The sequence below is a fragment of the Asterias rubens genome, chromosome 6 (assembly GCF_902459465.1).
Source record: "Asterias rubens chromosome 6, eAstRub1.3, whole genome shotgun sequence".
NCBI lineage: Eukaryota > Metazoa > Echinodermata > Asteroidea > Forcipulatida > Asteriidae > Asterias > Asterias rubens.
This window is the reverse complement of record NC_047067.1, coordinates 16,413,821-16,429,278: the sequence shown is the minus strand read 5'-3', so window position 1 is coordinate 16,429,278 and position 15,458 is coordinate 16,413,821. Positions and strand designations below refer to the sequence as shown.

At 38.2% G+C, this 15,458-nt stretch overlaps 1 protein-coding gene across 1 annotated transcript in view; it reads right to left on the bottom strand.

Annotated features, from left to right (window-relative positions):
* LOC117291391 (vesicle-fusing ATPase-like) overlaps positions 1–15,104 on the bottom strand; it is a 217,455-nt gene extending 202,351 nt beyond the window's left edge. Inside the window, exons 1-2 of the mRNA XM_033773044.1 lie at positions 14,922–15,104; positions 700–791 (exon numbers count right to left, since the gene is read on the bottom strand). Of these exons, the coding sequence (XP_033628935.1) occupies positions 700–791; positions 14,922–14,930 (101 nt within the window). The 5' untranslated portion in view covers positions 14,931–15,104. The remainder of the gene's footprint in view (positions 1–699; positions 792–14,921) is intronic.
* Between the last annotated feature and the right edge of the window lie 354 nt (positions 15,105–15,458).

The following is a 15,458-nucleotide window of genomic DNA, read 5'->3' as shown; positions in this document are numbered from 1 at the left end:
ACAGGTATTATTTTAGGCCTAAAGACAGAGGACAGATATAAAGTAGAGAACTTCCCATTTTGTTGTCACACACGTAACACGAGAATGGCCCTACATGTAGTGCGGTATATAAACAGCACAGTCCTCACTGCCACATCCACAGTTCAAAAGGGCCTTCTGTTTGTCTTAAAAATCATGTAAGCAGTTACGTATCTTTAGTGGCTCAAATAGGGCACTTAAAGGCAGCAGACACTATTGGTAATTACTCAAAATAATTATTAGCATAAAACCATACTTGGTAGCGATTAATGGGGAGAGGTTGATAGTATAAAACATTGTGAGAAACGGCTCCCTCTGAAGTAACATAGTTTTTGAGAAAGAAATAGATTTCTACGAATTTGATTCGAGACCTCAGAACTAAATTTTGAGGTCTCAAAATCAAGCATCTGAAAGCACACAACTACATGTAACAAAGGTGTTTTTTCTTTCATCATTATCTCGCAACTTCAAAGACCAGTTGAGCTCAAAGTTTTAGAGGTTTGTTATTTTATGTATAATGTTACACAAAGTGGGAAGACTGGTCTTTGACAAACAATATTGTCCAATGTCTTTAAATGTTTAACCGTTACAAATCCTTCTAATTGATCAATTTATGACAGGGGGCCTAACTGGTGTAAAACTGCATTTCACAAAAGTTAAACCTAGCGGATGATACCTTACCTTGTTCCCTCAAAATCAACAGAAGAGACAATAGCACAATTTGAGAAGGAAAGTTCATCTGTGGGACAACGCACAGCTTTCATTTTCTGAATCTGAAAAATAAAACACATTGATTGGTAAGTTTTCAATCAAAAACTTATTCTTAAAAAGGATTTTACAAGAACTAAAGCACCTTGTAAAACTTCCCATAGCATTTCTCGCGTACAAGCTGCGGCCATTGGTGTTGAAGCCCAGCGAAGGTAAATGAGCTATCCATGCAAGGCACTATTATTATTGGTATACAAATAAGTCTGATGAATAAACAAGTTGTTTTTTCAGGTCATGAATATGAGTGGCTTAGATGCAGACCTGCTGGCTGTCCCAGAAAAGTAAATTTTCAACTCATGAATGCTTCATGTTTCGACCTTCGAGAAAGACTACCTAGGGTTGAAATGTCAGGCCAGTAACGCTCCTGTTTAATACATGTCACTGTGGCATCTTCTTTGAAATGTGGACCATTTTACAACCTTAAATGTCATTTTTCAAAAAATTCTTTTTGACCTTTTAAAAAAAATATTATAAATATTTTAAATAATTGTGTACATTATGTTTACTAAAATGTTCAATATGAGGATAGTTCAAATAATTTTAATCTTGAAGTGGTCATTTAAAAAAAGCAAGAGTCTCCAGCGGTGAAACCTGTGGTTATATATTTAATTCAAAAATAGCACAAGTAAATCACAAGAAACATTCATTGTTTACTATGATGAGGCCCAACAGATGTACTTTCAAATAACATCTGCAAAAAGTCAACAAAACACGAAACAAAGAACATATAAGCCTGACAGAGGAGGGCAAAAAACTGACAGAAAAACAAAGCAAATATTGTAGATTTGCATAAAGTTCCAGTAAATAGACAGACTCTATTGCAAAATGACATTCCAGATTTTATTAACTTTGCGCAATCCACATCAAACGTACTTGAACACAAGTTAAAAAAACTGGCGTTCGGAAGACACCTTTTCCGATGTTTTTCATCTGGAGCTGTCCCATGGATTCTCAAACTAAGCTTGATATTCAATTGTATCACGATTTATATTTAGGACAAAAAATTATAACATCTTGCGATGCCCTATTTCAATACTTTATGAAGTCTAGAATTCTGACATGCTACAATGCCCACTTTCAATAATTAATACAGATTACAAATCGGTGTATGGCTTTGTGGGGTGTACTGTCTACCCATGGTGTTGAACATGGGCCTTTCAGTTACACCATAGAGTTCTATTACACACACATAAAGTGTCTTTTAAAGTGTCTACTGCACATGACTGTTTTTAAATGTGTGCATATTTAGCTAGATCCCGCCCATTTCATTCTATCTAACCAATAAGCATCCATTAGTGCACATGGGGTGACCTCTCATTCGTAAAACGAGTTGTGGATGGGTTGTGGTTTGTGTAATATGATCCCATTGTGGTCTGCAGTTCGGCTGCAGGCGTATTTTTTTTTCTAGGACGAACGTGGGCAATTAACATAAAATGGGCGTGTTTTTGCCCGAAAATACTCGCGCGCATGCACATACTTTAGTGATGACCGCAAGGGACCTTGGGCCACAGCCCCTGGTGGTGGTATGTGGAATGAAAATAGTTGTGGCATAGAGGAGAAATAAATGGGGACCACACAACCTGCTTTTCTTCTACTATCGCTTCACACAATGACGTACTGCAGGTTGTGATGAACCAGTCTATCCTATTTCTTCCTCCATGGTCTAACCATGGAGATATGTCCATCCATGGTCTACAAAAAAGCAATTATTTTCAAACTGGACACATTTGGTGATTATTGTCGAAGACCAGTATTTTCACTTGATGTATCCCAACATGCATAAAATAACAAACCTGTGAAAAGAAAAACATTATTTTTGTTGCATAATTTTGTGTGCTTCCAGGAAGGCCAGATGCATTATAAGTACAAGTGCTGTTTGTAATGCAGTGTACTAATTTCATCAAAAAACATTTAGGACCATCAACCGTTCTGTCCCGTTCATTATGACCGTAAGTCTATTTTCTTAATTGCCCTCCCTCTCCCTCCCAACCATATCCAAACGTATTTTATCGGGCAATCAAGACTTGGCAATGGCAGCAAGCGCGACGCAATTTATGGACAAAAGGTAGAGTACAAGTTGTACTAAAAATACGCAGTTGTACATGGTACATGGTACTAACTATACATGTACATTGTACATGTAATAATAATAAGCAATCCCTCGATGTCGAGGAAGATGTTCTCCACAGAATAAACTACGTTATTAGGGCTGAGGTAGCTGGTGCCTAAGGTGACTCCGTCGATGACTCAAAAGTCTGATTCGTGAGCCACATACTCTCAGGCAGATGTCACAGGTTGTAGTTAAGGGGAGGGTTGAACCATGGAGATGTCTCTCACGTTCCCTCTCCTTTCGCTGCTGATGACGCTTAGCTGTTGCCTGAGCTAGTTGATTCATTTCAAAACTAGCCGTGCCTCTGTGCAACAGTTGCCGCATGTCCATGATGCTCGATCTACTGTCAGGTTAACATGTTTGCGTGTATGCGTGTATGTACATGTTATACGTGAGTGTATTTCAACAACTATTATTACGTTGAAGTACGCATGTGCATGGGAAAATGTATAGTTAACTACACCCATTTATGTAAATTGCCCACGTTCGTCCTAGGAAAAAAAAATACACCGGCGGCAGGGCGGCACACAAGGCTCCCACACAGGGGAGGTAATTGATACATTGTGTTACTTCTGCAGTGTCTGTGGGAGACCGCCTGGGCGCTAGAGTAGTTTGATGGGTTTTTCTTTTCAAAGAAACCCTGTTATGGATCAATTGTGGAATCATGTGGTTGTTTCTGGGACTTTATATTTTTTTAAACAGCCCTTCGTGGTTGCAAGACGTCTCAATTAGGGAAGACATCAAGATACTTCATCAAAACCACGATTTGCCGATAATTCGATTAACAAGAAATCAAGACGATACGATAATCGTCTAAGAAATGGTAACGCGATTTTCGATTATTCGAGTAAATGCCTCACATTAGTTTCTTCACGAGCACAAGATTGCGCAGAAAAACATTTGCTTATCGCGTGTTCCGTGAAAACACCGAAGGCATCTGACTACAAGCGGATGATTGAGGGGTTACTTCTCGTGTCAAAGGTTAACTTACAGGCCGATCGAAAAATTTGTGAACGTCATAACGAAAACATTGACAGCCAAGGAAAAAATTACATCGCTGGAGATTTGAAATACTGATTACTCTGATAGTTGACCAGGTATTGCAGCAATCATTGTTACAAAATAATTATTATTGAAATGTGTTTTCATCGTATTTTTAATTTTCTTTTTTTACTTATTAAATGTTTAAAAATTGGTTAATTCACGTGTTTCTTGTTGTTGATAGTTTTGTTAATTGTCAGACTTTGGTTGTCTTTTGCTGTTAAATTATTTGTCAACATCCCAACAACCTATATGCATTCAAAAGATAAATAAATGTCCTGCAAATTATGAACAGTTGATCATCTCAAATATCTAAGAGGTTGTTTAGGTCTGTCAAAAATGCTTACGCTAGGGACTCAAAATAATTGATATTAGTTGAATGGCATGGGCTGTCAAAATTGTGTATGATAGCTTGCTAGGTACCTCTTAGTTTATTACAATGCATATAAACAAAATAGCTTTCACTTTGTTCACCTGGAAGTGGTATTTTGTCAAAATAAAGCTTTTATCACTAAAATATGTGTTTTGATGAGTGGAATATGAATAAACAATTAACTAAGGTTTAAATAAATTAGTTTCCATGTTATTTACAAATTTGAAAAAAAGCCCGACCCGAGAGGGCGCTGTTCGTGTCGTCAATCGAGGCGCGATGAATCACATGCAGTGCCAAAACAACATAGTGGCGCTTGGCGCAAGCTAAAAACATGCCCTCAAAGTTGAAACAATACCTGATTTTTTTTTCACGTTAGGCAAATGCTCCGTTAGGTTCGTTACGTCTTTCAGGTACCTTCTCCGACTTCCCCACTAGCTGGACAAATTATTGGGGTGGCGTCATGTTTTAGAAAAAAACTTTTCTGTTCATGTCAAAATGTGTAGTGTATTCCAGATTCTCGAAGCACGACGGCTCGAATGAAGTGTTTGCTGCACAGCGCTGGAAAAGACGTCGGACCGGACAACTTGGCAAACTGACACCATCTTTAGTTGTTTTGCTGCATCCAGCAGCAATACACCTGGTCGATATTGCCGGAAAAATGCAAGAAAAAACCTTTTTCAAAACGTACACACTAACGACTAGGACTTGAATGTACTTGCCCGTACATGTGTTAGATGTTCGATCGAGGCAAAGTCTTCCTCGATTGACGTCACAAAAGGGGTAGGCGGAGTCACCCCCACACAACTTTATTTAATTTTTTAAACTTATAAATCGTTAAAAACAATTACTCAAAAAATTATTTTATTGTTCAGGAATATATACTCTAATGTTTGAAGCAAAAAATTTATATTTCCAGGTGCCTTTATGAAAATACCAGGGTCTGTATTTCAGATGCCATATTACTCGTTCTCATTAATCCATTTCCCCAACTTTGCATAATTTACATTGGTTACCAGTTTTAAAAACAGAGAATAACTTTCAAACTCATAGGGTGCATTCGTTTAGCTCCCCTGGGTCGACCCCGGTGTGTGGCGTGTTTTGTTTCCAGGACAAACATGTGCAGATAATTACCCACGTTCGTCCAGGAAAAAAAAAACGCCACACACCGGGGTTGACCCAGGGAAGCTAAACGAACGCACCCATAGTTACAACATACAAATGCAAACATGGTATAGCTCCTCAAAATCTCATAGAATTAATCCACAACTATTGCCCCACTAGAAATCCTTGTTCTGGCTCACAAAATCTTCTCACTCATTTTGCAGCCACCATCAAAGCTTGGGCTTTTCATGTTGCATCTCGATACATCGATAAAAAGGTTGCCCACTGGATGGCAGCACCACTGCACCGTGAACTCTACAGCAAGATATATGTACATGTAAGCTGTTGGAATGCTCATTCAGTCCAAAACAAATCTGCTCTGATCTATAATCACATTATGGACAAGAATATTGATGTCATTTCATATTAGAAACCTGGCTTCACAGTGACGACCCAGTGGTTATCTCCGAATGTACACCTCCTGGCTTTACATTCCTTAATGCACCACGTGATGGCAATGACTCTCATGGCGACTTAGCTGTCATCTTCAATTCTACACTCAAACTTTCTTTTGCAAATAATATTGTCAATGCCAGACCCACATTTGAACTCGCTTGCGTCACTGACCCTACCAAGCACGCAATCTTCATGGTTGTTTATCGCCCACCACCCTCAACCAGAAATCGCCTAAAAACTTCTGACTTCTTGCATGATTTTGAAAGATTTTTGAGTGAAGTTATTCTCCTCCCCAGCAGAATCATCATGTTAGGAGATTTTAGCGTCCATGTCGATACTCCCAGTAAATCAGAAGCGTCTCAATTCCTTACATCACTCAGTGATTGTTGTCTACACCAGCATATCAATGGACCTACACGGTCACACTCTTGACCTCATCATAGATGGTCTTGTCCAAGACAGCGGAGTTGCTAATATTCTGAACACTTCGTTTTAAGCAGCACGATCAATTACAAGACACCCGACTAAAGATTACGTCCAACTCGAGAAACTATCGTAGTGTTGATAATGATTCCTTCACCAACAATCTTTTTATTATTATTATTATTAAGTATTATTTATACAGGGTAGCCCCATCAGTGTAAAAACTGTTCTCCCTGGGGGCGCTGTAGAAAAAGCAAAACACAGACAGAACAAGAGATAAACAAATACACATGTATAAAGAACAAACCCCACAAAAGCAACAATAGCCCTCTATACCACCAGGAACAAAACAGAGAAAAAAAGGCAACAAAAAGCCAATATGCAAAGTAAATCAATGACTCCGTAAACACCAGTACCTAGAAGTGAATGAAGTCAAGGTTGGCTCATTACGCAATCGCTCAGGCAAACCGTTCCATAAAAGGGAACCTTCGTAAGAAATGCTTCTTTTGCCTTTCTCAGTCCTCACTTTAGGCACACACAACCCAATCTCTGCATTTCTGGTGGAAAAGTTATGCCTTGAAGCCGTACGGGAAAATAAGTCTTGCTGATAAATGGGTGAGTTACCATTGATGGCGTTGTGAACTAATTTGATTTGTTGAAACTTCCATCTACTTTCGATAGAAACCCATCTTAATTTGGATAATACAACATCAGAGTAGGGGTCTAAGGGTCAGCTTGCAGTAATGCGTCCCATTTTCTTTTGCAGTCTGACAAGACTATCTCTGAGGTTGGCATTACAATTTGACCAGGCAGAACTACAATAATCAAAGTGTGGTTGAACTAGGGAGCTGGAGAGCAGTCTAGAGCTTTGTTCAGTAAGCTTGGGTCGTAGACGCCTTAATAAAGCAAGCTTAGAATTAATCTTCCTACTAGTAAAATGAATATGATCGTTCCAGTCTAGAGATTGATCCAGGTGAATGCCCAAGTATTTAAAACAAATTCACACATTCCAGAATGTCATTATTAACTTTGATTTCCATGGGTATGTTAACCGTAGCAAGTTTTTGCCTAGTCCCTGCTAACATACTTAGTTTTGGTAGTGTTCAAAATGAGTCTATTTCTTTTTAACCACACGCTAACTCTATCCAGGTCAGCATTAAGACCAGTTTCGATTTCAGCTGAATTCGTACTGCTGTACATAATTGTAGTGTCGTCAGCATACATAATTACTTGACCTATAGTTACAGAATTGGGAAGATCGTTTACAAACAATGTGAATAATTGCGGCCCCAGAATTGAGCCCTGTGGCACACCTAACTGGATGCTGGCTGGTTTAGAAATATTGTTACCAATGCAGACACTTTGAAGTCTGTCCTGTAAGTAGTTGGCGAACCAAGACGGAGCCGAATCAGAGATTCTGTAAGCTGAAAGTTTACTAATGTAAGCAGTAGATTGTGGTCGACGGTATCAAAAGCTTTTTTAAGGTCTAAAAAAACAATGCCTGTCAAACGGCTTATCTGACTTTTTTGACCCCCAAAAACATCGGTGCGTCTTATCTTTCAGTGCGCCTTGTCCGCTGACGATTGATTTTTTTTTTATGATCACTGCGTGAAATAAAAAATACCTTCTTGTCCAGTTCAAATCAACGGTCTTTGTGTGAAGAATCCTTACTCAATAATGCGGTCAAACAAGGCTATTCTGACACTGAGACCGTATTTTCGTTCGAACAATGCCGCAATCCCCCAGACGGTCCTTTTATTCCAACAATGCAGCAACGTGTTTATTCCCCATGACCGTGCTTTTCATTCCAACAATACCGCAATGCGTCTAGCTTTCGGTCCAACAGACGTCGGCGTTGTACAAACGTTTTTCTGTGTGGCCGGGTATTCGTTCCAAAAACGATTGACAGTCAACTACAAACGTCATTCACTCAACCGCTAATGTGTGGTAAATTTGTGAGGGTTTTTATTGTAGAGAATAATGATCTCTGAAGTGTGCTTTAGGCTGAACAAATTTTAAAAGGATGGGGTAATAATTAGCTGTTCCGACCTACCGTCGGAACAGGTATTGTTTTCGTCGAGTTTTTCAAAACATTTTAGAAACAATGTGCTTGGTTTCCGCCAAAACGCCATAGGTTTAACGAACGATTTTTGTTTATTTGTAATCTTAGAAACGGTAGAAATGACAGACTTGAGTCATACATGGAATCGAAGCTTAGTACGTGACTTAATCACTAAACTTGGTGTTGTTTAATTTCTTAATCAATTAGCTGAGTTATAATGACATGAATATTTAATTAGGCAATCTTGTTAACACCATATCTCCCAAAATAAACGTCCGATTTTCAAAATTTGTTCATATATTCTTATTCTCTGGGTATTGAAGTTGTGGCAATTATGAATTAATTTTTTATGTCACGCCATCTTGAAATTATTTTTCATAAATATATACAGTTATTATATAAGGAACTAAATCTCAGCGTCTGTGTTGATAGATCGATTGGGCCGCGGTTAACCGCGGGTGCTTATACCCAGATGGTCAGCAGTTCGAATCCCCCGGGAATCTCGACGAAATCAATATTATAATGCATACATTTTACTCTTTTTTTTACAATAAGAAATATGTACTACTTTAAAACAATCAGTACATGTTCTTTTTTCCCAAATTTTTGGCTCATGAGAAGCTTCTTTCCGGAAAAATAAAACGTTCCTGATTTTGTCCTCGCGCATGGGTGTGTAGGTATGGAGGAAGTTGGTTCTTCGATTTATTACGAAGCATCTAGTTATAGCTACGACGAGGTAGAAACATATGGATGGAACCACTTGTTCGCTAATAAATAGCGCTATTTTTGCAGTTTTTTGCTCTGTGTATGTTGTCAATCAAAGTGCCAGCCTTTTCTTTCTAAACCTTATCACTGAAGACAAACCTATGTGAAACATAAAAACTTGTTTCTTTACTTATTTGGCCTAGATCAAAGGCATCATGTATGAGTAAAAGTGGACCGTGCATGGACGAATACACCTGCCTGAGATTTGGCAGTTTACACGGCATACACATTTTATAAATGACCATAGAAATGGTAGGCCTACTATCAATGCATGTAAAAATTTGTATAAAGATGTAGTGTTTAAGTGTACGTGTAATTTTAACTTTTGAGTGTAAAGGGTAATTTTTCAGATCCTTTAGTTGTTTGTAGTATTTTTATTATATTGGTTTCATTAATTTTATAATTATTTGTTTTGGGATTTATTGGGGAATCTAGGCCTATAAGTTTTTGTTTTCTTGTAATGCTTTTCGTTTTGAGGAATGCCAATTCATATTGCGATTTATCTTCCAGTATGTGCTAATCCACCAATCAGATGCCCGAACTACTAGGGGGATAAAAACACTTATCTTCAAGTACGCGCTAATCCTAAAAATCAGATTTGCAGAATGGAGTGGTGATAAAAACCTATATTGCACGGCTAATATCACTACCTGCGTCTTGTGTGTTCTATGTCACACGCCAAGTTTGCTTGAAGAGAAATCTGTTATCACACGCGCGTTTGTGGAAATACAGAAAATATAGCACGTCTGCGTCCCATAATAATATCTAACTCGGCCTGCGGCCTCGTTGGATATGGGACGCAGAAGCGCTATATTTTTCCATATTCCACTCGCGGTTGTGTGATAACATACTACTTTCTCTGTTTTTATTACACAGTGCGTATTGTGAGTGTCAATGCGTCACGCTCCGTATACGGACAGTGCAAAAATTACATTCTAAACTTGGTGTGCGTGCATGCTGTTCGTCGCGAAATAACGTTCTGAAATTTAAAACTTTGCGCTTTGCAGGTGAGACTGGTAGATAAATTCGGTCGAGTTGGATATGGGACGCAGAAGCACTATATCTTTCCGTAATCCACGAGCGCGCGTGTGATAACTTAGAATATAAATACTGTTTTATTATTCTTATTATTAGTTAACAATTTTCACAATCTCTCATCAACAAGCGTACTGGTTACGAATGAAAGATGAGTGAAATCATTACTAAGGCGAAATGGTTGCAAAATGACAAAAAATTATTCAGAATAAGCAAATGATTTCCGAATAAGCGACATAATTCAGACTAAGCGAACTGATTCCAAATCAGCGTATTGATTCTGAGTACACAAATTGATTCACTCACATTTTTTTATTAGTGAAAAACTGAAATGGACTATCATTCATGTGTCTTGTGGTGAAACATTGAATGACATGAATGATGTAATGTTGATTGTAATTACCTTTACAATTCTACATCAACAAGCATCTGTGTAAAGAGTAAAACTGTAACGAATAAGCAAAATGGTTTCCGAATCAGCAAAAGTATTCAGAATGTGCGAAGTGATTCTATTGATACATGGCTCTGCTTACCATAAGGGAAGAATCGGTGCTTAGGGAAGGAGGCAATTATGCGCGTACGTTAAGTGTATTTTACAGCTAGCAGGGAATGTATGCTTGAGCGTGTTTATATCCTCGCTTATTTGCATTCTTATAGCTCTGGAAAGCTAGCCAGATATTTGACACTAGCACACAGTAAGCGGAGAAAGGTGAGCGTCAGTACCGACCCCTGTGGCACAGAGTACATGTAGTTCACAACAACAGGGTCTGATATCGCTGTGCCAATGTATGGGGAGTTCTATTGAAGAGATACGATTTGCACCAAGCTAGGGCTGTGTCCTCTATGCCAAGGTGATCTGGAGCCGAGAGAGAAGGATGTTATGATCCACATTGTCAAAAACAGCACTCAAGTCTAGCAGGACTAGTGCTGTTAGGTTACCATTGTCCATAGAAGAGAGAATATCGTTGCTCACACAGACTAGTGCAGCCTCGGTCCCATGGAAAGGCTTGTATGCTCACTGGAATACGTCTGACAGCTTGAAAGCATGAATGTGATCAGAAATGCGTGATGAGACTTCTCGTTCGATGACTTTTCCAAGACATTTTAAGTTTGCAACTGGTCTGTAGTTTTTGAATACCTCCTTGTCCAGGTTTGGTTTTTTGATGAGCGGCCTGATATGTAGGAAACTTTGAGGCTATCGGGAAACAAACGGAACTGAGAGTTTCGTTGACAAGATTAGTGATGTAGGGTACAAATACATCAAAGTTTTGCTTCATCATGGATGTTGACACTGGATCCAGGTCGCAGGATTTTGAAGGAGATTTCATAATAACCCTTTAAATCTCAGCAACAGAGGCAGGCTTAAACACAAATAGTCAACACTCTGGTTGAAGTTGTGGCAATGTCTGTGGCACGTTGTAAGGGACTGATGTTTTTAATAAAGCACTACCTGAAGTTTCTTAAACAACATTTTTTTTTTTTTTACAAGCAGCCATCCCTAATTTGCATCAATTAACATAAAGTTGATTTTAATTTTGAAAAACTGTTTTTTTATCCCTAAATTGACTGGGGAATTATTGGCATTCACTCTTTTAACAACAAACATTTATCTGGTTTGCCGAGTGCCTTTGACTTGAATTAGATTAATTTTAAAACCAAATGTAATTTTTGTTTTTCAGAGTTAGTCAGTAATTAACGAAGAAATTAGTGACTTTCCATGTCACACATATGGATGAAGTTTGTACTACAAAATAAACACTGCTTTAATAATGTTCGAACTTTATGTCAAAAGCTAGTTTTGCCAGGACTATCTAATACAACTCATATGATTGACCATAAAATTGATTGTGTCATTTTACTGACTGTGAATGAAAGTCCCCCTTTCAGCAATTCCAAACTGAAGTTTAAGTCTTTCAGCAATTCCAAACTCACAGACTTTTTAGAAAGAAAATTTTGGTACAAAAACCTGCTTTTGTCTGACGTCACACACGTAACAAACCTTTATTTGACCTCTGACCCAAAATGAAAAAGTAAAACATTTTTTTTTTCATTTTTAAACTAGGGTTAGTAAATTAATGTTATTTATGAATTAAAAAGGACACAGGTATCATTTTAAAAATAGAGGACAGATATAAAGTAGAGAATTTCCCATTTTTTTTGTCACACAGGTAACGCGAGAATGGCCCTGTAGTACAATACGAAAGTGTAAGACCACCAGGGCTAGGGATTCAGCTAATTAGCCTGGTAGAAACACAACAATCGATGGGGTTAATAGTTATAACTGGCAGTTTTGGCCTTCTAGTTTCCCTGCCGCACGGACTCGAGTGTTTAGAAGAAAAAGCGGCATAGAAAGGGACCCCGTATTGACGTTTCAAAACCAGTGCGTGAATTTATGTGATGCAAAATGTATGCCGAAAAAAAAATGGGGTCGTTTGCAGACGACGACCTCCTTTGTGCTTCGATGGCGTTCTACAGGCTTGAAATTCTCCTCTCAGGTTGGCTATGAGTCATTACATCGGACAAATAAAAATAAAGCTCAAAGTTGTTCTTGGTTCTGTTAATTAATTAAACTAAAATTCTATCTCAAGTCTTCAGTGCGTGAATATAGGGCACACGACCATATCCTCCTCTTACCAGTTTTCACAGTATTATGCCTTTTTCTTTGAATTGGGAAAAAAATAATGATGCAATATATCAACCGATGCCCTAATTATCTTCATTTATTCATATTAAGTATGCAAACATAAATTCAAACTTGATGGACATTGAAATTTACTCCAACACACCGATCTTCAATGACTTCAACTAGTCCCATTTGTTTGGAGTTTTTCCTGTTTTCAAGGCAAATGAGAAACAATGGTTTCCCGGTGAAGCCATACGCGGAAGAAATATCTGCAGTGACTGCAAGTGTTCTGTGAAACTCTGTGTATGACTCTAAAATTACCATGGTAATTTGCAAACAAAATTAAAAAATAAAAATTACATAAAAAGTGTGAATAATTATTTGCTTTTAAATCCGATTTTTATTTATTTTTAATAAAAATTTTCCCCCTTAATATTTATATTAAAGCGTCAAAATAAAAAGTGGTAATTGAATCACCAAGCTAATGTTTAAAATTTAATATTTATAATAATATTGATACAAGGGTTAAAAAGAAACCTCAAAAAATAATGTTAGGCACATGGCTTCTTTAAGCCTAGTATTTTTCCAGAATGCTCAGCAGAATGTTCAGTCACATGGTTTGATCGTGAATTGTGAATTGAAATAGTGTTTGATGAAACTTTTTCGGTGGGCAATTTTTTTTATATGGCCTCAATACTATGACATATTTTTGTACCTTGTAGAAATGCCTAAAATACAATTTTTTTTGCATTTAAGTGCAAATAACCAGTGCAGTGGTGGAGCCTTACGTGTTTCTAATTTTTGGTCAAGAAAGAGGAGACTCTTTGCTTGGCAAATAAAACCAAAATTTTTGTATCTAGGGACTGTTTACATCACGCACAGAGAGGTAAAAGATTTGCCACGATTTTAGGGACACCTTGAAAACAGGACCTCCTACGATACAAGTGCAACTAACCAGTGGAGCCTTACATTTACAAAAATACATGGTTCTACTTCTAAGTGTTTGTCAAAGGAGTGGAGACTGTTTTTGCTTGGCAAGTCAAACCACAAACATTTTATCTAGGGACTGTTTACATCGCGCACAGAGAGGTAAAAGATTTGCCGCGATTTTAGGGACACCTTGAAAATGGGACGCCCTAAATGAATGACTGACTGACGCTAACCATACCATTACCATGATGATTACCTGGGGTGCGTTCCACTCGCGCAAACGTTGCCAACAGTTGCGCACGTTCACCAACAATTTCAAGTGGAACCAGTTGTTCGCTGCCACCGTTGGCGAACGTTGGCAACTTTAGGCGAACATACTTTAAAATGACGGACAAGCATACGGTATTATTTCTTTGTCACAAACATAATGACATTGTATTTTCGGTGGATGATAATGCAGATTTGGAATAACAAAGTTAATTTTAGTTGATGTAATGATGTCAAAAAGAGGACTATTGCAGCAAAAACATAGTTTTAAAAAAACTACGTAAGGTGCGCGCCATCTTCATTTCAGGGCGCCGCCATGTTGACATTGCGTATAGACCTTTCTTTTGTTGATTAACAAACCGCCTTGGTTGGCATGGTCGTCCGAATGTTAGTAAAGCATTCAATCGTATTAACAGATGTTTTAACAAAATTCAACCATTTCTGCTAACTTTCAATTAAACAAAATATCTGTTATAATTAGTTGTTTTATTTTAAACAAAATCAACAAATTTGGTAACATTGTCACCAAAAATAGCGATCTTTTTTTGATTTGCACTTACGGCTTTCCATAGTTTTTCAATCTGGGTTGGCAAAAACTCGGGCTGTGACGTTGCAAAAGAAAGGTCTATACGCACCAATCGTTCAAAAGATAAAAAACGTTTGCGCGAACAGTTGCGAGTCGTTTGCGCGAGTGGAACGCACCCAGCCCCAGGCCAGGCCAGAGGCCGGCTACACCTCCATGGTCAGTGTGACAGTGGTCAGTCTAGAGTATACTCTATTCTATAGCAGTAGTCGGTAGTAGTACGTACATATTTTTGTACTCTGAGAAGCCGAACACCTTTTCTTTGATAAGGACAAAAACTACTGGATGAGGCCGTGACTCGTATTAATGTGTCGCTCATGTAAAGTAAGTAAAGCTGAATATATTTCTTTATTAAAAGACACTTACCCTCGCCATTGTATTGTTTCACCGGATTTACCATTCGACAATTCAATACGTATACGTACACCGTGGGATGGGCCGGGTATTCGTGGTTAGGTTACCGGTTGTGTGTGTATTATTAGATCGGTTGCCGTGAACTCACTTGTGCCGTCAACTCACTGGCAACTCAACCACTACGCAGATGGCAGGAATGGATTAGTCTTTACCCAAGTTGTCAGGTAGCGATCAGTTTACACGAAGCTCAGTACATAAAATACTATGCATTACCGAATTGACGTTTTGGGCTAAGACTATTCGTTTTCAGGAAAGCGTCCTCTGTTGTCCATGTTGTACAAAGATCCGTGAAAAAGCAAGATGGCGGCCGACGGCTTTGCTGATACGCCCTAATTGTTTTCACCAGAACAAAACTCAATTAAATGTAGTAAAAATTACTGATATGTAACCTAAAACTTATGAAAATTATCTTGTAGCTAAAACTTAATAGTGTTATGCCTCTGTTGTAGATTTTAAATGTGTATTGGTTGAGTTGACGGCGAGTTGACG